The 20,664-nt window shown below is 38.3% G+C and overlaps 1 protein-coding gene across 3 annotated transcripts in view; it reads right to left on the reverse strand.

The window, feature by feature from the left end:
• CACNA2D4 (calcium voltage-gated channel auxiliary subunit alpha2delta 4) overlaps positions 1–15,557 on the reverse strand; it is a 2,573,275-nt gene extending 2,557,718 nt beyond the window's left edge. For all 3 annotated transcript variants that reach the window (XM_044087505.1, XM_044087506.1, XM_044087504.1), the window contains exon 1: positions 14,638–15,557. In XM_044087505.1, the coding sequence (XP_043943440.1) occupies positions 14,638–14,762 (125 nt within the window). In that variant the 5' untranslated portion in view covers positions 14,763–15,557. The remainder of the gene's footprint in view (positions 1–14,637) is intronic.
• Between the last annotated feature and the right edge of the window lie 5,107 nt (positions 15,558–20,664).

A 20,664-nucleotide genomic window follows, 5' to 3' on the forward strand; every position in this document is an offset into this window, starting at 1 on the left:
AAAAATAGTAAAAATGTTTTCTTTTTGGGACCCAAAGCTTCATCAGAAAACTAATTGTCTCAGAAAGTCCACTTGATACCTAGAACCTTGATGTGTTATAGCCTTTGTGTATACAATAAACTTTCCAAACAGAATTAAATAACATAAAATGAAAACTCACATGAAAGAAGACAATAAAAAGACAAGTGGTTCCATTTTTTTCAATTACAGAACACCCTTAAAGGAACAAATAAAGTTCATACCAGGTTTATTATATGTAATACACCTTATTTGCCATTACACCTCTTTTTTTTTCTAATATAATATTATTTGATTTTAAGTAAAAAGTTTAAATAGATAGTATTTCAATGGAGATAATATATTTCTGATATTAAAGAATGTGACTTAGGAATATATAAATAGGTGGTTTATATCTGTTGTGTAAAAAGGGATAAGTAATATTATGGGATAAAGTACAACAATGGAGAAGTATGCCAAACTAAAATACCACGAAACAAAAAACACAAAAGCACACTTAAGTCCGGTTCCAGACAAAATGGCCACACAATAAAGCCTGAAGTTTGCTCTCTTTATTAAACTCACTGACTTTAATAAAGAGAGCAACCTTCGGGCTTTATTGTGTGGCCATTTTGTCTGGAACCGGACTTGTGTGCTTTTGTGTTTTTTGTTTCGTAATATTATGGGATGTGGCTTAAGGATTTATTTAAAAATGTCTTATATTCATAGTGTAAGAGAGGGGGAGGTAATAAAGAGAAGATGAAAAAGAAAAGTTCCCAGTTATCTAAGCTAGTACTGGAGTTTAATTGGTAGACAATGGTTGAATACAGCTATATTCTCTTAGTGAGTGTGAGCGTGGCTAGATTCATTTGAAGAATTTCACACTGGAAGAGCTTTGGTCTGTCTTATACAGAGTTGTGCAAAGCTGCATGGAGCAGTACTTAATGCTGTTTATCTCAGCTGGGAAATAAAAAAAGGAAATTAGCAAGGAATTCAGCCAGTACTGCCTACTTCCAGAATACAGTAGCAATTTAATTTTTTGCTACAGAAGTATCACCATTGCTTCTTAAAAGCCAACACTTGACAAAATCTAGTTGAAAACATATAAAACAGTAGCAAAATTAAGGAAAAGCAGAGGAAACCACTAAATCAGATACTAGAAACCTATTAGCAATGTAGTAGCAGGCAATAGAGTGTATAAACATATGAACACATTTTTATAACCAAACAGTAAAAAGTACAGTAAATCTGAATAAAACAGTACTTAACTTATATCATTCACTGTGCAACTATAAGTCTAACAGAAAACAGGTACCTTCCTGCTCTTTAGATGAGGAGTCAGTTCAAAATGCCAACTTTAGAAATTTCAGGACACGTGCTCTCAGCTCAGCCTTCTGAAGCTTTTAAATTAAAATAAAAATCTAGTTGTCTGACTGTGTTTATCCCAGCAGGGAAAATAAAAGAACTAATAGAAAAGTAGCTAGGAATTTAGCCAATACTGCCTACTTTCAAAATACAGTAGCAATTTAGTTTTCTGCCACAGAAGTGTCAACAGTGGTTCTTAGAAGCTAATACACCCAAAGTCAAACAGCTCAATCACATCTCAATGCTTAAGTCTTCACACTTTAAGTACAGGCTTCAGTGGAAAAAATGCATTTAAACTTGATGGTTTATCTGCCTGTAAACCTGCTCTCCAGCGAGCTGCAACAACTTCCGTGTAATTGCATAGTAATTCCTTTTACTCAATCTACAAATTTGTAATACTTGAAAAGAAAAATTGTGTTGGGTGTAAACAGACATGTTGGAATAGAGCATTTCTATTTTTCTCCAATCTAATGTCACTTAAATGTTGTAAAATCTTATCTTTTAATCTTCTATTAATTTTCCCTACATAAAAACCAGTGCAGGCATCACATTTATCAAGATATATGACATTATGTGTACAGCAGTCGGCATAAAGCCTCGGTTGGTGTTCCTTGCCAGTAATCGGATGTATAAAGGTGTTAGTCTTAGCAATCTGCTTGCATGCCTTGCAGTGCCAGCAGCAGAAAGTCCCAAACCTATTGGTGGGGATTAAAGAACCAGCAGAATCAGCAGCATTTTTAGACAGCAGTGGGTGAATATCCCAGATTCTCTTATAAGAACAATATGAATCTCAAATGACCGTTGTTTGTCATGAATGTTTACCCCCAATGCAATTTTTCTTTTCTTGTATTACAAATTTGTAGAATGAGTAAAGGGGTGGCGATCTACATAATTACATGGAAGCTGTTGAAGCTCGCTGGATAGCAGATTTACAGGCAGATAAACCGCCAGGCTTAAATGCATTTCTTCCACTGAAGCCTGTACTTAAAGAGTGAAGACTTAAGCACTGAGATGTGATTGAGCTGTTTGACTTTGGGTATGTTGACTGATAACTAATGATATCCGTAAGGAAGTAGGTGTGGTCCAAATATCACTATTGGATTGGCTATTGTACTGTATAAAAAGTTATAGTTTTTATGGAAGATGATTTGATGAAGGAAGTTTCTGAAAGTGCTTATCCTTTTAATTATGTGATTACATTTATTTTATGGTTTTAAATGTCCGACTCCTCGTGGAAGTTATATTTATAGCAGAAGCACAGAGATAATTACTGAACATATCAATTTATTCTTTTCATTTTAAGACACAGAGCAATAATAAATACTAAAAGAAATAAGGATTAAAATATAGTAGATAGCTTGCTAGATATTTTCACCAAATTGAGTGGAAAAAACGTTGGAGGATTGAGAGGAAGAGGAAATGAAGAAGAAGCAGAAAGAGGGAGAGAAACCGACTGATAAGTTTCAAGATATCTTTAGCAACGATACATGTCTGTATCTCATGGAGCATACAGCAATGGGCTTTACTGATCAAGTACATCTCAAGCTTTTCTCTGCATGGAAAACAGTCGGTTAGCTTATTTTTGTCACGTGTTATTATTTCAAAGGTATGCAGTTGTACAAATAAAATTTCTGTTACCATGATGAGTTCTATACTAATAAATAACCTGTAGCACAGCACACTGTTTTGCATATATTACCAATATGTCATTTATTCATTCATTTTGCCATAATCACTTTTTCTTCTTAAGGTTTGCTGGGTGACCAGAGGCTGTCATCAAAATCAATAAGTACAAGGTCGACAGCCAATCCTGGATAGAATGCCAGTCTGTTACAGGAGACACCAACAGTACAGACACACCTACAGGCAGTTTAGAGGTAATTTTAGGATGCTTTTAGGTTGTGACAGTAAACCAGATACCCAAGCCAAATATCATTTGGACGTAACAATGATATGAAGGCACCACAAAGAAGGCACCATAGAGCCAAGTGAAGTGAAGTAATGGTGCTATGTGTTGTCCAAATATGTCACCCTAGTGCCAATAACACACACTATAACTCAACAAAGAGAAGAAAGTAGGGGCACTAACTTCCTGGGCTCCTAACTTTGATGCAATCATTACTGGTCACAGCCTTAGAGATCACTAAAATAAGAGCATCACCCTAGCTAGCAAGACTCTGCTTCAAGACAACCATAGATGAGAAAGCATTGTGTAAACTGTGCAGCCACACAGAATCACCTCCGTCAAGAAATTAGAAATCTAAATACACTGTCAAAGCTGAAAGAGCACCTTCAACAAGCATGTCTGTGCAAATATTGTGGGATGCTGGGTAATATACACTGGTAACTTTAAGTTGTGTGACAATTATTACTGCAATCAGTCTTGTACATAAAATCATCTGATTGAATCAGTAAAATTCTTATATATATATATATATATATATATATATATATATATATATATATATATATATATATATATATATATCAGTAAAATTCTTATATATATATATATATTATATATATATATATATATATATATATATATATATATATATATATATATATGTAAATATGTAAATACTCAATATTGCTATTTGTATTAACTTTCATAAATGCATTTATTTTCAGTTTACCACTATGGCTCATTTTTTAGATTATTTTAAACACTTTTACTGAATTATCACTTGTAACACAGGCAAACTTACAGTTACATAAAACTAATAAAACCATATTAACAAGTTCAAATTTACAAGAATTATACATCACATATTCATAGGTAGGTACTAGGCTATTGGCCCTAGGACCTATATAAGCCTAGCCAAAAAGGTACCCTGGCTTTCGCTACCCAAGAAAATTATTTTCCTGTGCCCCTGTCGAGCAGAGCCACAGAGGTGATACCTGGGGTTAATTTCTTATTTCCCATCCAATCATCAAATATTTTTCTTGAAGAGTGCTAATGAGGAGCTTTGTTTGATATAGATAGGTAGTTTGTTCCATAATATGGGAAGTCTCTGGGACAAGAATCTATCTCTCCAGTGTGTTCTGTTTATTGTGATGACAAGGTTTAGGTCCCTAGAGCATGTAGCTCGGAGGGATTGGGATTTCTTTAAGTGGGGCATGTCCAACAGCTCTGGGTTTGACATAGCTTTGTATGTTAGGCAGAGATCGCCTATGAGTAGCCGATATGCGATGGAGTAAAGCTGGAGTTTTTTGAGGTGGTCTACGTAGGGCATCTGTTTGAGGCTGGTAATCCTCTTTGTGAGGTATTTCTTCGGTCTTTCCAGTTGTTGTAGATGTCTTGTGGGGTACATACCAAAAGGGAATTTGTACTCTATAATGGTTCTAATGAGTGATGAGTAGAGGGCAACAATGACCTCTTTTTTTCCTGGATGAGAAACCTTTTGTGATGAGGTGTGCCATGTAGAAGGATTTCCTGACTACTGTGGCAATATGATTATCAAAGGAAAGACTAATGTCCACCTGTGTCCCAAGGTCTCTTATCACACTTTCGTTGTTAAGTAGACTACCACCTATGTGGTAGCTCATGGGTACAGAGTTTTTACCAAAGGGGATGACAATGCACTTTTTGGCATTGAGCTTGAGGCCACTGCTTTGACACCAGGCATCTGTCTCAGTGATTCCCTTTTGTAGGATGTCCACATCATTAGGAGTTTCGATTATGGCTCCTAGTTTGCAGTCATCTGCGATCTTTGTTAGCCAAAGACCTTCTGTGTTAGCCTGTACCTCAGAAAAGTAGATACCAAACAGGAGAGGACCCAGCACTGAACCCTGTGGTACTCCACTTGTCACTGGTCTGAAGTCGGATTTGGAGTCTGCTACTTTCACAGTGTGGGTTCTGTCAGTGAGCCATTTAGCAATCCATCTTGTGACATAGGGATTTATGCCTAGTTTAGTGAGTTTATCTATAATTCCAGAGTGGGGGATGGTGTCAAAAGCCTTGGCTAGATCTAAATAGGCTGTGTGAACCACTTTACCCTCGTCTACAGCTTTGGTGACTGCTTCAAAGAAGTCTATCAGGTTTAGGAGACATGATCTGCCTTTTACAAACCCAAACTGGATGGGTTCCAGATTTTGGAGATTACCAATGTCTTTGTTTATAAGTTCCATGATGATGCTTTCCATGGCCTTGCAGACCAGGCTCGTTAGGCTAATGGGGCAGTAGTTCCCAGGGTCTGTGTTGGATCCCTCTTTGTGGAGTGGGATGACCATCACTGTGCACCATTTAGTGGGCACAAAGCCTGAAGTGAGGCTATGATTGAACATGGTGCTTAGGTGGGGTGCCAGTTCATTCTGCAGTTCATGTAGAATGCAGCCTCGGATGTTGACAGGTCCCATGAATGCTGTGTTCTTGGCTTTGGAGAGTGTGTTTTTTACCTGTGCAGCCATGATTACAGGAACTTTGCATTCTTCGGGTATAGAGATGGGCCCTTTTGGGGGTGAGGGGGGGGGGTAAACTTAGCACTAAACCTATCTGCCAGGATGTTGGCAATATCAGTTGGTTCATCATATTTAGTGCCATTGTGCTGTAACTCAGAGCAGATTTGAGTGTTGCCATTGAGATTCTTGACATAGCTATAGAATGCTTTGTGGTTGTCTTAAGAATCAGTGGTGATTTTGTTTTCATAACTAGCTTTGGAGGATTTTATGAGGGATCTCAGCTTCTTACTGAGGCTGACCAGGGAGTTCCTCCAATCATGGGATTTTACTGTTTTTTTGCAACAGTTTCTTTCGTATGTTGTAGAATTTGTTTATGACAGGGGACCACCAGATTGGCTTCCTTTTTTTGGAGGATAGCATTTTGGTTCTGTTAGGGATAGGACAATCCATGCACTCGTGTAAGTGCTTATAAAGTGCATTTGTGAAGGATTCAGTAGTCGTACCTTTATTGTCCGTCTGCATGGGTGTCGTGAAGTTTTCCACTTCTGTCTTAAGAAGCATGAAGTTGGCTTTGGAGAAATTTTTTACGGTGGTTTCCTAATGGGGGGGTGTGGGTGGGATGTGGATATCTAGGGTGATTAGCTTGTGGTTGGATCTGACCAACGAGGAATTGACCTTTGGTGTGGAACACTAGTCACCCATGTTGGTAATGACCAGGTCTAGGATATTGCTGCCCCTGATGGGGGTGTGGATAAGTTGATCCAAGGCATTGGAATTTATAAATTCCAGAAAACGTTGAGCAACAGAGTTGCTACATGAATAGTTTTCCCAGTTAATGGTGGAGTAGTTGAAATCACCCATTATTAGGGTGTAGGGTTGTACCCTAATATTTTCCACTGTATCAAGAAATGAGGAGTGGGAAATCTTGGGGCATGGTGGGGTATCTGTAGCAAGTTACAATTTGGATTGCGGTCTTTCCCAAAGTTCGTTGCACTTGGATGATCTCGGATGCATTATGCTGAGCAACTAGCTTGGAGGTGTGGATATCCTTAATGAATATGGACACGCCTCCACCTTTAGTGTTTCAGTCTAGGTTAGGTGTCTGAAAGGTGTGGTATGAATTATAGCCTGGTAATGCAGGGATGCTCTCTGGAGCCTTGAACCAGGTCTCTGTCACTGCACAGATGTCGATGTTCTCCATTTTAAGGAGTGCCTCGAGTGAGTGCATTTTGAGGTTTAGACTTCTAGCACTGAGTAGCATTACCCTCAGATTTTGCATGCTTGTACCTGTTACAGTGGTGAATTTGTCATTTGAACCTTGCCTACAAAAGGCACTATAGGGGTGGCAAGAGCCTTAGCCAGTATCTGGAATCCCAAGGGTGACAGGTACAGACAATCTCTGGCAAAGCATTGTGGTCTGTCGATCATGTCATCCCAGGCAGACAGATACTGGATCCCCTTAGAATGACACCAGAAGCTTAGCCAATTGTTGAAGTCAATCATTTTGTCCTTGTACTGTGGTATCATTCTGGGTGATGGCAGGATGCTACTCAGGGCTAGGGTCATACCTGCCTGGGCTACATGATCGGAGAGCTCCTCCATGTCTCTTTTCATATAGTCCAGGGAGGTATGTCTCAGGTCATTCACACCAACATGGACAATGACAGAGTCATATTTGTACTTGTTGTGGAGTGATCTGAGTGCATGCATTATGTGGTGGATCCTGGCACCTAACAGGCAGCTGACAGTAACTTTCTCCTTGTTTAGGCTGGCGAGTGGAACATCAGTGTGCCTGACTATAGAGTCACCTTTGACTAGAGTGTTGGGTACGTTGTTATGCCTTATTGGCTGTGGTTGAGTGGCACACTGAGTTTGTGGGCTATATGTCATTTTGGTTGTGTTGGGGGGGTGGAGGTTGCTTGTGTTTTTGCTTTGGAGGTCTCTGTTGCTTGAGCAGATTTTTATTGAGAACCTCCACGAATGTAGGTGTGTGTTTTGTGTTTCTATGTGTGTGTTTTGGTGGTGTAGGTTTTGAGGGGCTATGTGATGAGTGTGGTGTGGTGCAAGTGTTTACCTTCTCCTCTTGACTGTCTAGTCCAGTCTTGGGTGAAGAGAGCTTTGCTTCCAGTTTGGCTATATAAGTGCATCTCTCACAGGTTGTAGTGTTGGGTAGTAGGAGGAGAGGATTCCTGTGTACATGAGGCAATTGCTGCATTGCCCCAAGATGCCTAGATTCATCAGGTCGACAGGAGAAAATACCAGGATCTGACCCTTAGACATGCCTGGATAGCTGCTTATTTATTAAGTACTAAAAACTTTTTTCCTCTAGACAAGTGAGGAAAGTTGAGTGCTCTAGTAATTTGTAGCTTATTTAGTGCTTACAACAAGTTCTGAACAAGTGTTGAGCAAAGAAACAGATTTGAGTGCTAAAACTAAAAAACTGGCTAGTTCTAAGGGAAAATTTGAAGAGCACACTTTATGGTGCCTGGAATAGTTTAACCCTAGCTAAGCGGCAATGCATAAAGTGTACTTTTTTTTAATATAACAGTAGCAAATGAGCAAACTGCTGTTTTACATCATATAGTCAAAACATCATTCCATAGTTTATTCAATTCCCGCCTTCTGTTAAACCTCATTCCTTCTCCAAAACATTTTCTACATTTATTGTTCCCACAATTTCCATTTTTTCACATAATTTATTAATTTAATCCTACCCTACTTTTCTAAAAATCCCACTTCCTGTTCATTTATCTCTTTTACAATATTCACTACTATGAGTATAGTTGGTTTAGATTTTGGTTTCCATTTTCTAGTAATTGCTTTTTTGGCAGCCACTAGAATAAAACTTAACAAGGCCTTATTATGCCTTGGCAATGCATATCATGTATCCTAGCTAAAAAAAAAACAAAAAACAAAAAAATAATTTCCTTAGTTACACTCATTTGCTCACCCAGTATTCCTGACACAGTACTCTGTGGGAATTTTTAAAGTCTGCAAACTCATTACACTCTGAGAACATATACTCCCAGGTACCTCTTTCTTCCCCATTATACCATCAACATTTGCCATCTAACCGAAGGAAAATTCTTTGGAATTTGCTTAGGGTATAAAAGTATCTACACAAACACTTTCAGGCAAAATTCCTAAATCTTACAGATTTTGTTGCATATTAGGGAATCATACACGTACTCCAATTGTTTTTTGTGAATTACAGATCTGATTTATCTTCCCAGTCTTTTCTGAACTCTTCTGACTGATTCCTATAGTTATCATGCAGTATTTTATATGTCCTAGTAATTATTCCTTTTTTACAGCAGCTTTTGTTCTAGATTTAACTAAAAACTCAACCAGTGCAGGTCTTTCATTTGGGATTCCCCTGTCCCTTCCTCTTTGTCTAAGGAAGGCAATCACTAGCCTGCAATCCAAATGTCTTCTTGGCCTTCTTCCATTCACTTACCCTTTCCTCTCGAATTATTTGTTCCCAGTATCTTGGTTCCTTTGCCAGCTTCCACCAATAAATTCCAGTCCCCACTTGCCTTATTGTCTGTTTCCCTAATTGCAGTCAACCCTATTGGCAGAATCTCCTTTCTCCATTCCCATGTTGGCTTAGTTCTTAGAATACTGTCTGCTACTTTATGAATATAATATTCTGTATCTCTGTTGTTATTCTCCTTAAGGATCTGTACCCAAAATCCCATTCTTTCCTTGATTATTGACCCCCCAATTCATCATCCCTTTCCACTGTGAATTGTAGTTTTCTGCCTGTGTTATGTATAAGAGCCTTAACTGTGTAGTTCTAAAAACTCCCTTCAAATCAATTAATCCTAAACCTCATCATTCTGTTGGGGGCCAGAGACAGAATTCTCAGGAAGGGAATCACTAAAGGTAGCTGGAGGCTCTGACATGTGGAGAAAGTGCAGACATGCTAATAAATCTGATAATTTCCACATATTTGTAAGTTGGTATCGCCAAGACACTGACAGATTGAGGTGGGAGTACGGAAACAACTCTGCTTGCAGTCACGTAATATTACAACTGAAGATGGCCAACAAATTTCTCTAGTGAAGAGGTTTATTGGGACTCTATACACTAGTAGGCTGCACACTAGTAGGCTAGTGGTGGGCATCTACTGATGGCTGAAAATTGGCAAAAGAGGTGTGTACTCCAAGATTTTCCAAAAAATGCTGTTCTAGAACTTGCTCTATAAGCACCATTCAAAATATGCATGAATCCATCTAGCACATATATGTAGGGGATTGAGAATATGGGAGTGGCTATGGGAGGATATGAGGTACATGCGCAGGCATGTATATTGATCTGTTACCCCATGGTGGCTATGAGAGGGTTTGGGACACATACTGGCTTATACATTGATCTGTTACAGAGTATACTGACGTCATAAATACATTAATGAAAAAATGGCATTTTCTGAAAAGTCATTTAGGAAGGAGTTTAAATTTTGTACTATGCACATTTCATTTTCATCTTTTAATGTACCTTCTTACTTGAAGGAAATTGTGCTTGGCATGCCCCATCTCTGTTTTCCTAACATCCATGTATAATCAAAGCCACAGAACCAAATACTTTTCTATGTACTTAGTGATATATATTACTGTGATTTGCTAATATATATTACTGTAATTCGCTTAGAAGTAGAAGTAGCACACAGAACGTTAAGACTGCTGAAAGAAGGTAGGAGCCTGTAGCCTTATTGCATTCATCGGTTGTTTGAAAATTGCTACCAGCCTTGGCTTTGAATACAGACACTGGCTGCTGCATCTTTCTGAATTCTGTAACATAAAACAGAGCTCCAGTGATTCACTATGGAGAAACGAAATATCAGATGGCCTTCACTTAAAGCCCAGTAAAGACAGACTAAAGGAAAATAATTTTTGAAAAATATTCTCCAACTCTATAACCAAATTTGACAGCTGTCATCCACTGACAAAATGTTATTAACTGTTACAAAAGGTAAAACCTCAGCTGGTGACGTTTTGTACTCATATTTCCTGGCCAAAATTTGGAGTTCCCTTCCTCTCATTCTAAGAAACACTGTAAACTTCAACTCTTTTAAGTTGCAAAAAAGAGAAAACCTGAAAGATACATATGTCTGAGCATGCATAACTCCTAGATGGTAAATGTCTGCCCCTCATTTCCTCCTAGTCTTTCCAAGCACTATGCCTTTAGTTACCAGTCCAAATTCTCGTCCTTGTCCTCTCCTGCTTCCTTCTGCTTATTCTAAAACATTCTTTCTCATCTCTTAATACTAATTGTCCATTTTCTTCCTTTGTTCTCATTCTACCCAGTTCATGTCCAAATATGTTTCATAACTGTTTAGGTACTGCTGCTTTTACTGATACTCTTACTGATTGTCGTACATAGGTTCATAGGATGATAGTAGGCTATAGGCCTGGAGGCCCTCATAAGCCTAGCTAAGAATTTTACCCATGTTCCCACAAAGTCAGCACCTGTTTCCCCTGTCCAGCAGGTACACAGGTGGGATCCCAGGGGTGTATTTTCTGTTTCCCATCCAGTCATCCAGGTTTCTCTTAAAGAGGGCTAGTGAGGTACTTTGCTTGACATGGAGAAAGAGTCTATTCCACAGACGGGGGAGTCTTTGGGACACAAATCTATCCCACCAACAAGTTCTATTAATGTCACAGACCAGGTTGAGGCCTTGCATGTGGGTTGCACATGTGGAGTTTAACTTACGGATATGCAGCAACTCCATCAAGGCTGAGTCTGAGATGGCCCTGTATGCCAGGCACAGGTACCTCTAATCAGTCTGTAAGAGAATGAGTAGAGGGACAGGGCTTTTAGCCTATCTGCATAGGACATGTGTTTGAGACCCTGGATTTTCCTGGTCAGAAACCTCTGTGATCTCACCAGCTGCTGCATGTGCTTGGCAAGGTACATGCTGAAGGGGCTATTGTACTCAATAATGGGTCTGGTAAGGGAGGTGTACAGGGATGTCATGATCTCCTTGTTCCTGGATGAAATACCCTTACTTATGAGGTGGGCCATGTAGAAAGCCTTTCATACAATGGAAGCAATGTGGTGGTCAAAAGTCAGGTATCAGCCTCGGTGCCCAAGTCCCTCACAAGTGATTGTATGCTTAGTGCATTGTTATTAATGTGATAATTAGTGGGGACACCATATGTATTGATTACTTGTATGTCTCTCATTACCATACTCTTTATGTAATGGATTTTCTGGATTTTTTCCCTGGAAAAAAAATGTCAAACCTCATTACATGATGCTATTAATTAAAGATACTCTGATTACATTTTGTATATTTGTTGAGTACTTGCTTAACTATGTTTACAATGATCTTTAGCAATGTTGTAACTTTTCCGGAGCTTTTCTCCCTGGGCCTCCACTGAAAAGGGGATACCTTTCTGCCTAGTCACACTATCCCAATAAACAAGTGCAATAAATATAAATAATTGATATAGTAAGGTGTGTATGATAGTCAGGGGTTGGGAGTTTAAGCATTCACATATCTCACAGGCATCAAGAATTAACAACAGCATGAATAATGATACTTTTTAACAGTAGAGTTTGTCTTACACATATCAACTTTCAGTATCCAAGATCCCATCGTCTGTTCAAGCAGGCTGTATTTGTTCTACATAATATATCATATCATCTCTGTGTTTAATGTTTTATGGCAGCAGAATCAACTAGCATTTCTCCCATTTTTTTTTTGTTTTGTTTTTTGCTCCAGGTTTATGTAGGAATGGCAGCAAATGAAAAACATATTTCAGACAAAAGTTGCTCAATTTCAAGACGTGTGTGTGTGTGGGGGGGGTCATTGGAGGAGTGGGAATACTAACTTTGTGAAAAAAATGAGGCTGTGCATATTCACAGAAGCAGTGGCAATTGTTGGAATGGCCTATCAGCTAAGAGTCATGGCAGCAAATACAATGCTAGGTTTCAAAAATAAGATGGGAAGCAAAAAATAAAATTGGAAAGAAATACCTAGATGAATAATGACAAAATCAAAATATCAAATGAGATCTGCACTGATGCATGGGGTAGGGTAAAATGTATGTAATGTGTAGACTCAAAGAAGATATTGAGTTAACACAAGTAAGACATTTTGCATGTTGTTTCAATGATAGAACTAGTCTGTCTATCACTCTGTCTGTCTCTCTATCTCTCCATCTGTCTTAATCCCTGAAAATCTTTATCAGTACTGCTGATAGAGCAAAATTAAAGAAAGGTAAACTTTTTATACCACCAGAGAATTTGCTGCTTTTCACACATCAGAACTTAACAATGTTAAAGTTTCTGTACCACTAAACAGTCTGATGCGGCTTTCCAGAACTGCACATACCAAAAGCCTTATAACATCCTTTCATTAAACTGCGGGCCTCCAGACACCTTATTAACTTAAGGAGATTCCATGTGTTATTTATTTCAGGAATTCCATTACAGCTGCCTGTTGTATCCATACTGAGTTTAGCCTTTGGATTTAGGTATCCTAGCAGCTTAATGAGAACCTCCGTGTTACATAAGATGAGTTGCTGAATTACATTTCCAGTGTAAGAACTACATATCTGTTTACTAACAGGCTTTAACATTTATATCTACCTGGATTCAAGACAGCCTGATTTATTAGCATTATGAAGTGGGGAGGGAGGCTTGCAAGAGAGTCCCCAGCCTATGTGTGCATCTGTAATTCAAGAATTAAATAAAATATTCTTTTTTTCCAAGATAAAAGGGTCTGTATCTGGAAATTCTTTCCCACAAACTGAAAGCACTGTGATGATAGTATGATTAATCTCTGACTAAGTACTGCTGACCCCATCATTACCAGCCCTAGTATGCAAAAAGCAAAGTATTACGAGGGGGGAGGGGACACAACTTCAAGCCAAAGAGGATTCTAGGCTAGCTATTCTTACACTAACATGGACATGACATCAGATGAAGCGCCTGCTAAAACACCATGTTTGGAAGATCACTGGCTGCAGTAATTTCTGAATAGCAGAAAAAATAATGTTTGCAATTGTCATCATCTGCCATTATGTCCCTAACAGGTGTTCCAGTACACTTCATCTCAGCAAGTACTGTAACAAGATAGCTGGAAAGACCCCGAACTACAGTGCGTACATACACAGACACGCACACACATACACAAACGCACATGGGCACACACACAAAATAATACTTGTTGGGCTGCCATGCAAACACTAAAAGAGATTAGCCATGCTGCCAGGTTGATAATGATACAGTATAGGACAGGATAGGTTAGCAGTGATAAACACTCCCCACTGAAACTTTAACTTGAACTGCACTTAACAGCTTCCTTTTCATGTCAGATAAGCACACTAAGATGTTATTGCTGTCTGTAAGCTAAAGATTTGTATAGGTGTTAGTACATGTGGGGCCAAAAGGGCATCTTTTACAATCATCACTGAACATACTTCTGTACTATAAGAGAAGACCATCCTTAATTACCTGTATATCAGCAGGGCTGGCTAAATAATTGTTCTGCCCTACTTTATAAATAATTTTAGGTGAGGATAACTGTTTCCAGCTGAAGCACTCAGTGTAGATGCAGGTGATATGAGCAGAGTGTGTCTCAGTGAAGAAACAGGGCAGTATAGCCTTAGAAGGGGCTATAACTCCGTTTAAGTTGTAGGTCATTCAGGTAACTAACTTCTAAGAAATGTAAGTATCAAAAAGTGTTTCAAAGATATGAATGATTATCTTCACTACCATGTAATATGATAAGTTATGATATGCAACTGTGCTATGGTTCCTATGTGCAGCTTTAGCAGCCTGGAGTTATAATTAGAAATTTAACCTGTAAACAAAGATAAGAGCATGAAAGTTCAAAAGATAAATTATTAAAAGGGAGGTACTTACGTTTCTATGGGAATCTGGTTCTGTGATTTTGCTGAGGGGGAGAAACAGCTGCAGCACATAATCCATAGGATGACCCAGCGAACTGCAGCCCAGCTAAGCAAATGACAACTCATTTTAATGAGCATTTTCAATCTTCTCCAGGTTAACACAGAGAGGAAAATCAGCCCAGAAATCACACCTGCAGAGTCTTACAGCTATACTTTTAATGGACATTCCAAAATTCAGAATGCAAAATACTTATATCCCACCATCCATCCACAACACATTTTTCCCATCCAAATATGCATTCATTTTGTTTTGGAGTTTTACTTTCCTGTCCAGAGATTTTTTTTTGTTTCCCACTCTTTATCTCCTCTGCATTTTTATTTTCTTTTCCAGATCACACCTTAGTTTGTCGATTCTTTGTGGGAATCACAAGTAATCTAACAAGATTCAATACTGCTAGCAATCACTGACTGATGCACCCTGGGTTCACTTTCCATGTCTGGAACCTGCTGAAGCAAAAATGTTCTGAAATTAGATGTTGGAGACCACATCAGAAAATAGGTACCAATCCATAACAACAGAGATGTCCACTATCCCTTATTCACTCAGAGAGGGTCCTGATTTGGGACACAGCTAATAAAAATAGTATCCAAGGGACTTTGCTGCCCCCCTGTAAACATAAGATTAATGGAATGGATACTAGCAGTTTTCTGTTTCTCTCTCTCTCTCTCTCTGTCTTTCTCTCTCTCCTGGTTGTAGCATAATCCAGTCAGACTTAATCCCCTGTCCAGAAGCAGCACCAGGGCTTTTGTGAAGTGTGTGTGTGTGGTAGTGTGTGCTAGTAGGGGGTTGAAATCATAAAGGATTACTTTGAATTCTGAAGACGGGACACTGCCTATTCTCTCAGAGAGCAGAAACCTCCCCCCCTAGCCAGTCTGTTAAAGTGATAGAAGCAATATGTCCTAATGGGAGGTTTGGCACTGGAGGTTTTGAACTTTGCCCTTCCTAACAAGCAATGTTTTTATTTTGTGGACATTATCTCTGTGTAATTGCGCAGTCCAACTCTGTTATCAGCTGACAGATGCAGTCCATTTCCTTTTTTCTATTATTTTCATATTCTTTTCACTCATCATCCTGGTGTATTAGGATGATTAAGATGAGAAAAGCCAGCAAAAAAGGAAGCAACTAGTGCACACTGCACAATGGAATAGACTGCAAGATTTTTTTATTTCTCTCGAACACAACTACTTTACTTCATAAACAGGACCCATCCTTCAGTATTAAATCAGCAAAAGGAAATTTGCCTTACTATGTTCGTCATAAGAATTCCATTAGCATGGTAGCAAACATAGTACTCTAAGGTCAAGAGGGACAGAGGGGCTAATGACTCTTTGCTTCCTGTATTTATGCACAGATAGAAACAAGTAAATAACCATAAGATGGGCAGAATTACCATATTTCCATTTTGAATTACTGGGTTCATTAAGGGTTTGTTTTATTTTGCTATAAACATAGCTTATGAAAACAGAACTTTTACTTCTTACTACAATCTGTCCCCACTTGCTGTGCCTGCTCTTTTTCGGTCTGTTGACATTATATTGAATGCAATATGAACTTGAACCTTCAAATGGGTCCCTTTTGAATGAGCTTGGCCCTAGTGTGGTTCTGGCCATCAATGAGTGACCCACCTCCACAGCCTATGACCAGAAGGATGACAGCCACTGACTATATTCACTATATCCACAAGAATGCAGGTTAATGACAGTTGCAATAAATATCCCACCAGTGCGCCATAGAGAGGGGCATGTTGATGGTACTTTTAGTTAATGTTCTTCTGTAAACAATAAAACTGTAGCTTCCTTTGCTATCAGGATTCTGTATTACTGCTTGACACTGAAACTCCTGAACAAGATCAGTTATGCTTTAACAAGCAACCAAAAAATATACTGTATGTTTCTCATAATTGTTTTATAGTAGTGATATGAAGTAAACTTCATTTTTCATAATGCCTACAACAACCTCGGGGAGACAGCTTTATCTTTAAATGTCTATATTGATAAACCTGGATGGATTGTAATTACAAATTTCATATTTTTATAATAAATTCTCAGTTTGCTACATGCATGTGTTCCCACACACACACACACGTGCACGCGCATATCCTTTCATCTGAGGTGTAATCCATGCATGTATCTTCATTAGTAACTAAAACAAAATATAAATGTTAACATTTTAAAATAGGTCTTTAACTGCATAGCAAGTAATATAACAAGAATGTACCACACTGGACACAATTGCCCTCTTTCCACCTAATTTTCTGACTTTGTATTACATTTATGATTTCTCAGATTTAAACTTTTTAATCTACTAAACTTTGTACAACATTGCACCACTAGTGGAGAAAACATGTCTTTCCCTTCTGAGTGGCTTTACAAACTGTTTATGCAGATCAACAAAAACAAAAACAATCAAACTGAAAATTGTAAAAGTTGTGCTAACATTGACCCCAGTCTTGGCAAATGCTATCCCCTACGAAAATCATGACGTGGTGTGTACCTGCCACCACCCATGTACTGAAGTGTGTAGAAAGTAGGCATGAAACCATGCGACTCACTGCTCTGTAATAGGAACAATGTAAATAATTAAACAAACTGTGTACGTTCAGACTTTGTTACCAAACGATAATGCAGGAACAAAATACATCTCAAAATGTAGCACTAGACATTGTGAATTGACTATAGACATTCTGGTGGAGTTAAGAAAGAAACTATGCAGTCAACACTGACTTGAGCATTTGACTTTGGTCCAGTGAGTAGCATAATTTCACATCTAAAGAAATTGCTCATTGGTCCATATCTGTAAATAACATTTGCTGGCATCTTTAATGACCAGCAACAACTTAAACTGTGGCTATATACAGCAGGCATTTCCTTACAACATACCAGCATGCAGATGTCATGAAACATGTGTTTATTTATTTGCTTATTTATTTATTTATTTTTGCTTTTATTTATCTATAAGGGGTAACTTACCTCAGCTAACTCTGTTTTTATGCACTGAGAACAAAAGGGCTCATACTACACATAAACAATAACATTAGGCAAAAATTACAAATGCCAATGTCCCTTCCTGTTAAATTGGATCATTTAATTGACCCATTGCAGGAAAACAGGGAAACAACATGATGGAAAGGTTCAAGAGCTATAAATTACAGGTGGGAGCATCCTTCATTACAAAACAAGAGTGAGAGCAAAGAAAAAATGAATGAAGGCTGTGACGACCCACCACTGGACCAGTAGTCAAAAAGCCTCAATCCTCACCAATGGCACCAGTGGGGGATGTACACTGAGAGGATGACAAGGTACACACACAGTATTTCTAGATGCAGTGAGCTGCACCCAGTGCAATTTCTCTTAAGAGCACACAGAGACCACAGTCAGTCCAGGCCTGTTTTCTCCCTCTTTCTCCAGATTCCAGTAATACTCCCCACTGGCACAGCTATAGCGTTGAGATCTCAGCTGAGTGGCCAAGCCAGTCCTTGCCCAAGTAGCTGACATATACACTCTTTGAGGTTTGATTTATACATGCACAAACACCTGGGAAAGGCTGACACAGGTTTGCTAGCTATGCCCCCTTTTGTCCAGACTATAATGATAGCTTAACCAATAGCAAGGCTATGAGGAGTGGCCCACACAGTGTCACCAAATAAATATGCAAGTACTCTCAGAAGAAAATACTCAGTATATATTCACAGTGACATCAGAGTTCAAAACCACAGGAAATATTTAAAACAACATTGCAGGACAGTTTTAAATAAATAAAGAAAAATATCTTAACTAAGCTTTGCTATATTCCTGACTGAATCTAAGAGAATTATTATACCCTTGTTAACTTACTTGAGAGCAAGGCAGATGTGGTGAATGGTTCTGGTCAAGTGCAAGACAGAATACAGAATGCTGTGTCTCTCTCAGAGACTACTCAAATTAATATCTCAAATATTACTGCTGGGCTAGCTTGCAGAATGTCATAATTTCTTGTCATTTGACTTTTAGTCCCCAGGCCCAAAACAACCATTGATGGCAGCTGGTAGAATTTAGCATCTACCTGTAAAAATCCTCAGATCTTTGGCAGATGCTGCAAGTCATAAAACAATAAAATACTTCCAAGACAATACAGAACGTTCCCTAGCTTTAGACATTGTGTCTCCTTGCTGCATTGAAACTGAAAGATACCATCTGTTATTGCGTAGCTTTTTGTTGTTGTTGTGTCTTTCGGCTTTTCCCGGTTAGGGGTCGCCACAGCGGAACTCCGGTCCGCTAATGATTGGCAGTAGATTTCTACGTGCCGAGTTGCCAGCTCTGATGCACAACCTTCAACGAAGGTATGCCCATTCACGCATGTCTCCACACAGAAGACGCTTTAGATGAGAATCGAACAGGACAACATCTTACTGTGAGGCGACAACGCTACGGCAGCACCACCACAGTGCATCTGTTATTGTGTAGCCATAAATAGCCATAAAGTAATTTAATTTCAGCTATTTTTCTGAAGTTTTGCTGGACTGAAGTTAACATCCTGTGTTCCACTTTCCACTGTTAAAATAAGTACATTTAAAAAGCTACAATAGTACATGTACATTTCTGTTCTATTCCAGTAGGGCATGCTTTGGTTACATTTTAAGCACAAGCACTTTATAAAATATATTTTTCAACACACAGGTTTGCACAAACCTAGTTTGATATATCCATGCCATACAGTTCTAATACATTTGTGACACAAGCATCTTATATGAATCATGCTGATATTCATAAATGACATATAATTATTTACAAAATTCCAGATAGCTGGGCTGGCAGTACCTCCTTTCATTACAAAGGCTATGGAGGTAAAATGTTTAGATGAACATGAAGTATTTCCTAGCAGTAGACATGAGAGATGCATGGTATAAACTGGTAATAATGCTTCCCTGTATGTGGCATTCAAACAATACTGCCTTAAATTCCTGTGGGTCAGTGAAAGTTCTTATGACAGTGATTTCAAAGGAGAGGCTGTGCATTAATGCAGCTTATTCCAAAGCAGATACAGTTTCACCACAAGGCATAGTCCATGTCGTTCATTCTCAAACATCTGTTTAGTTTCTACAAGTTTTCACTGAATATTATCTTTTGCAAAGTTTTGACTTCATTTGCAATTCTACATAAAGAAATTGCTTAATATACATATTATGTAGTTTTTGTTTGTTTTGATTTTTTATTGATTTATTCAATGAGTATGTCAGCTAGTCTAAGACCATTTTCAGCCATGTGTGTGTGTGTGTGTGTGTGTGTGTGTGTGTGTGTGTGTGTGTGTGTATGTATGCATATATATGATATATGTATATACATACACGTGTGTGTATATATATATATATATATATATATATATATATATATATATATATATATATATATACACTCTACCTAAGACCAGGTGCTTGGTGAAATGTGTGCACATACATAAACAAGCCGCTCCAGTACATCCAGCACCAACCAAAAATCCAAATACCCAGAATGAGTATTGGTAAACCCAAAATCAGCAACAAAACTCCATTCCAGGACAAGGCATGTTAGCATCCATATATTTTATTGTCCAACTCACAACTGTGCATACACAAACCTAGGTTTCGCCCCCTGACGTCATCAGTGTGTATTGCAATCAGAGAACAGTGACATACTTATACCCCATTCCTTCAGTCATTTATTTAAAGGCACCATATACCCAGTAACTAAATTATTAATATTATTAAACACAAAGAACCCCAAACAACATATAGTATACTATAAAATATAGGTACCATTACTTCAATTACTTCCTAATATTTTACTATTTCAACTGCCTAAAATGCCTTGTACCTACTATGCCTAAAATCATTTTACCAATGGTCGTTTAGACCTGGTTTAAATAATGCTCCTAAATACACAATCCACTTCCTTTCTTTTTCAGTTAATATTCTATGTTTACTAACTACCGTTAAATTTTCCCCTACTACCTGATCAATACCTA

The sequence above is a fragment of the Protopterus annectens genome, chromosome 11.part0 (assembly GCF_019279795.1).
Source record: "Protopterus annectens isolate FY-2018-M chromosome 11.part0, PAN1.0, whole genome shotgun sequence".
Taxonomy (NCBI): Eukaryota; Metazoa; Chordata; order Ceratodontiformes; family Protopteridae; genus Protopterus; species Protopterus annectens.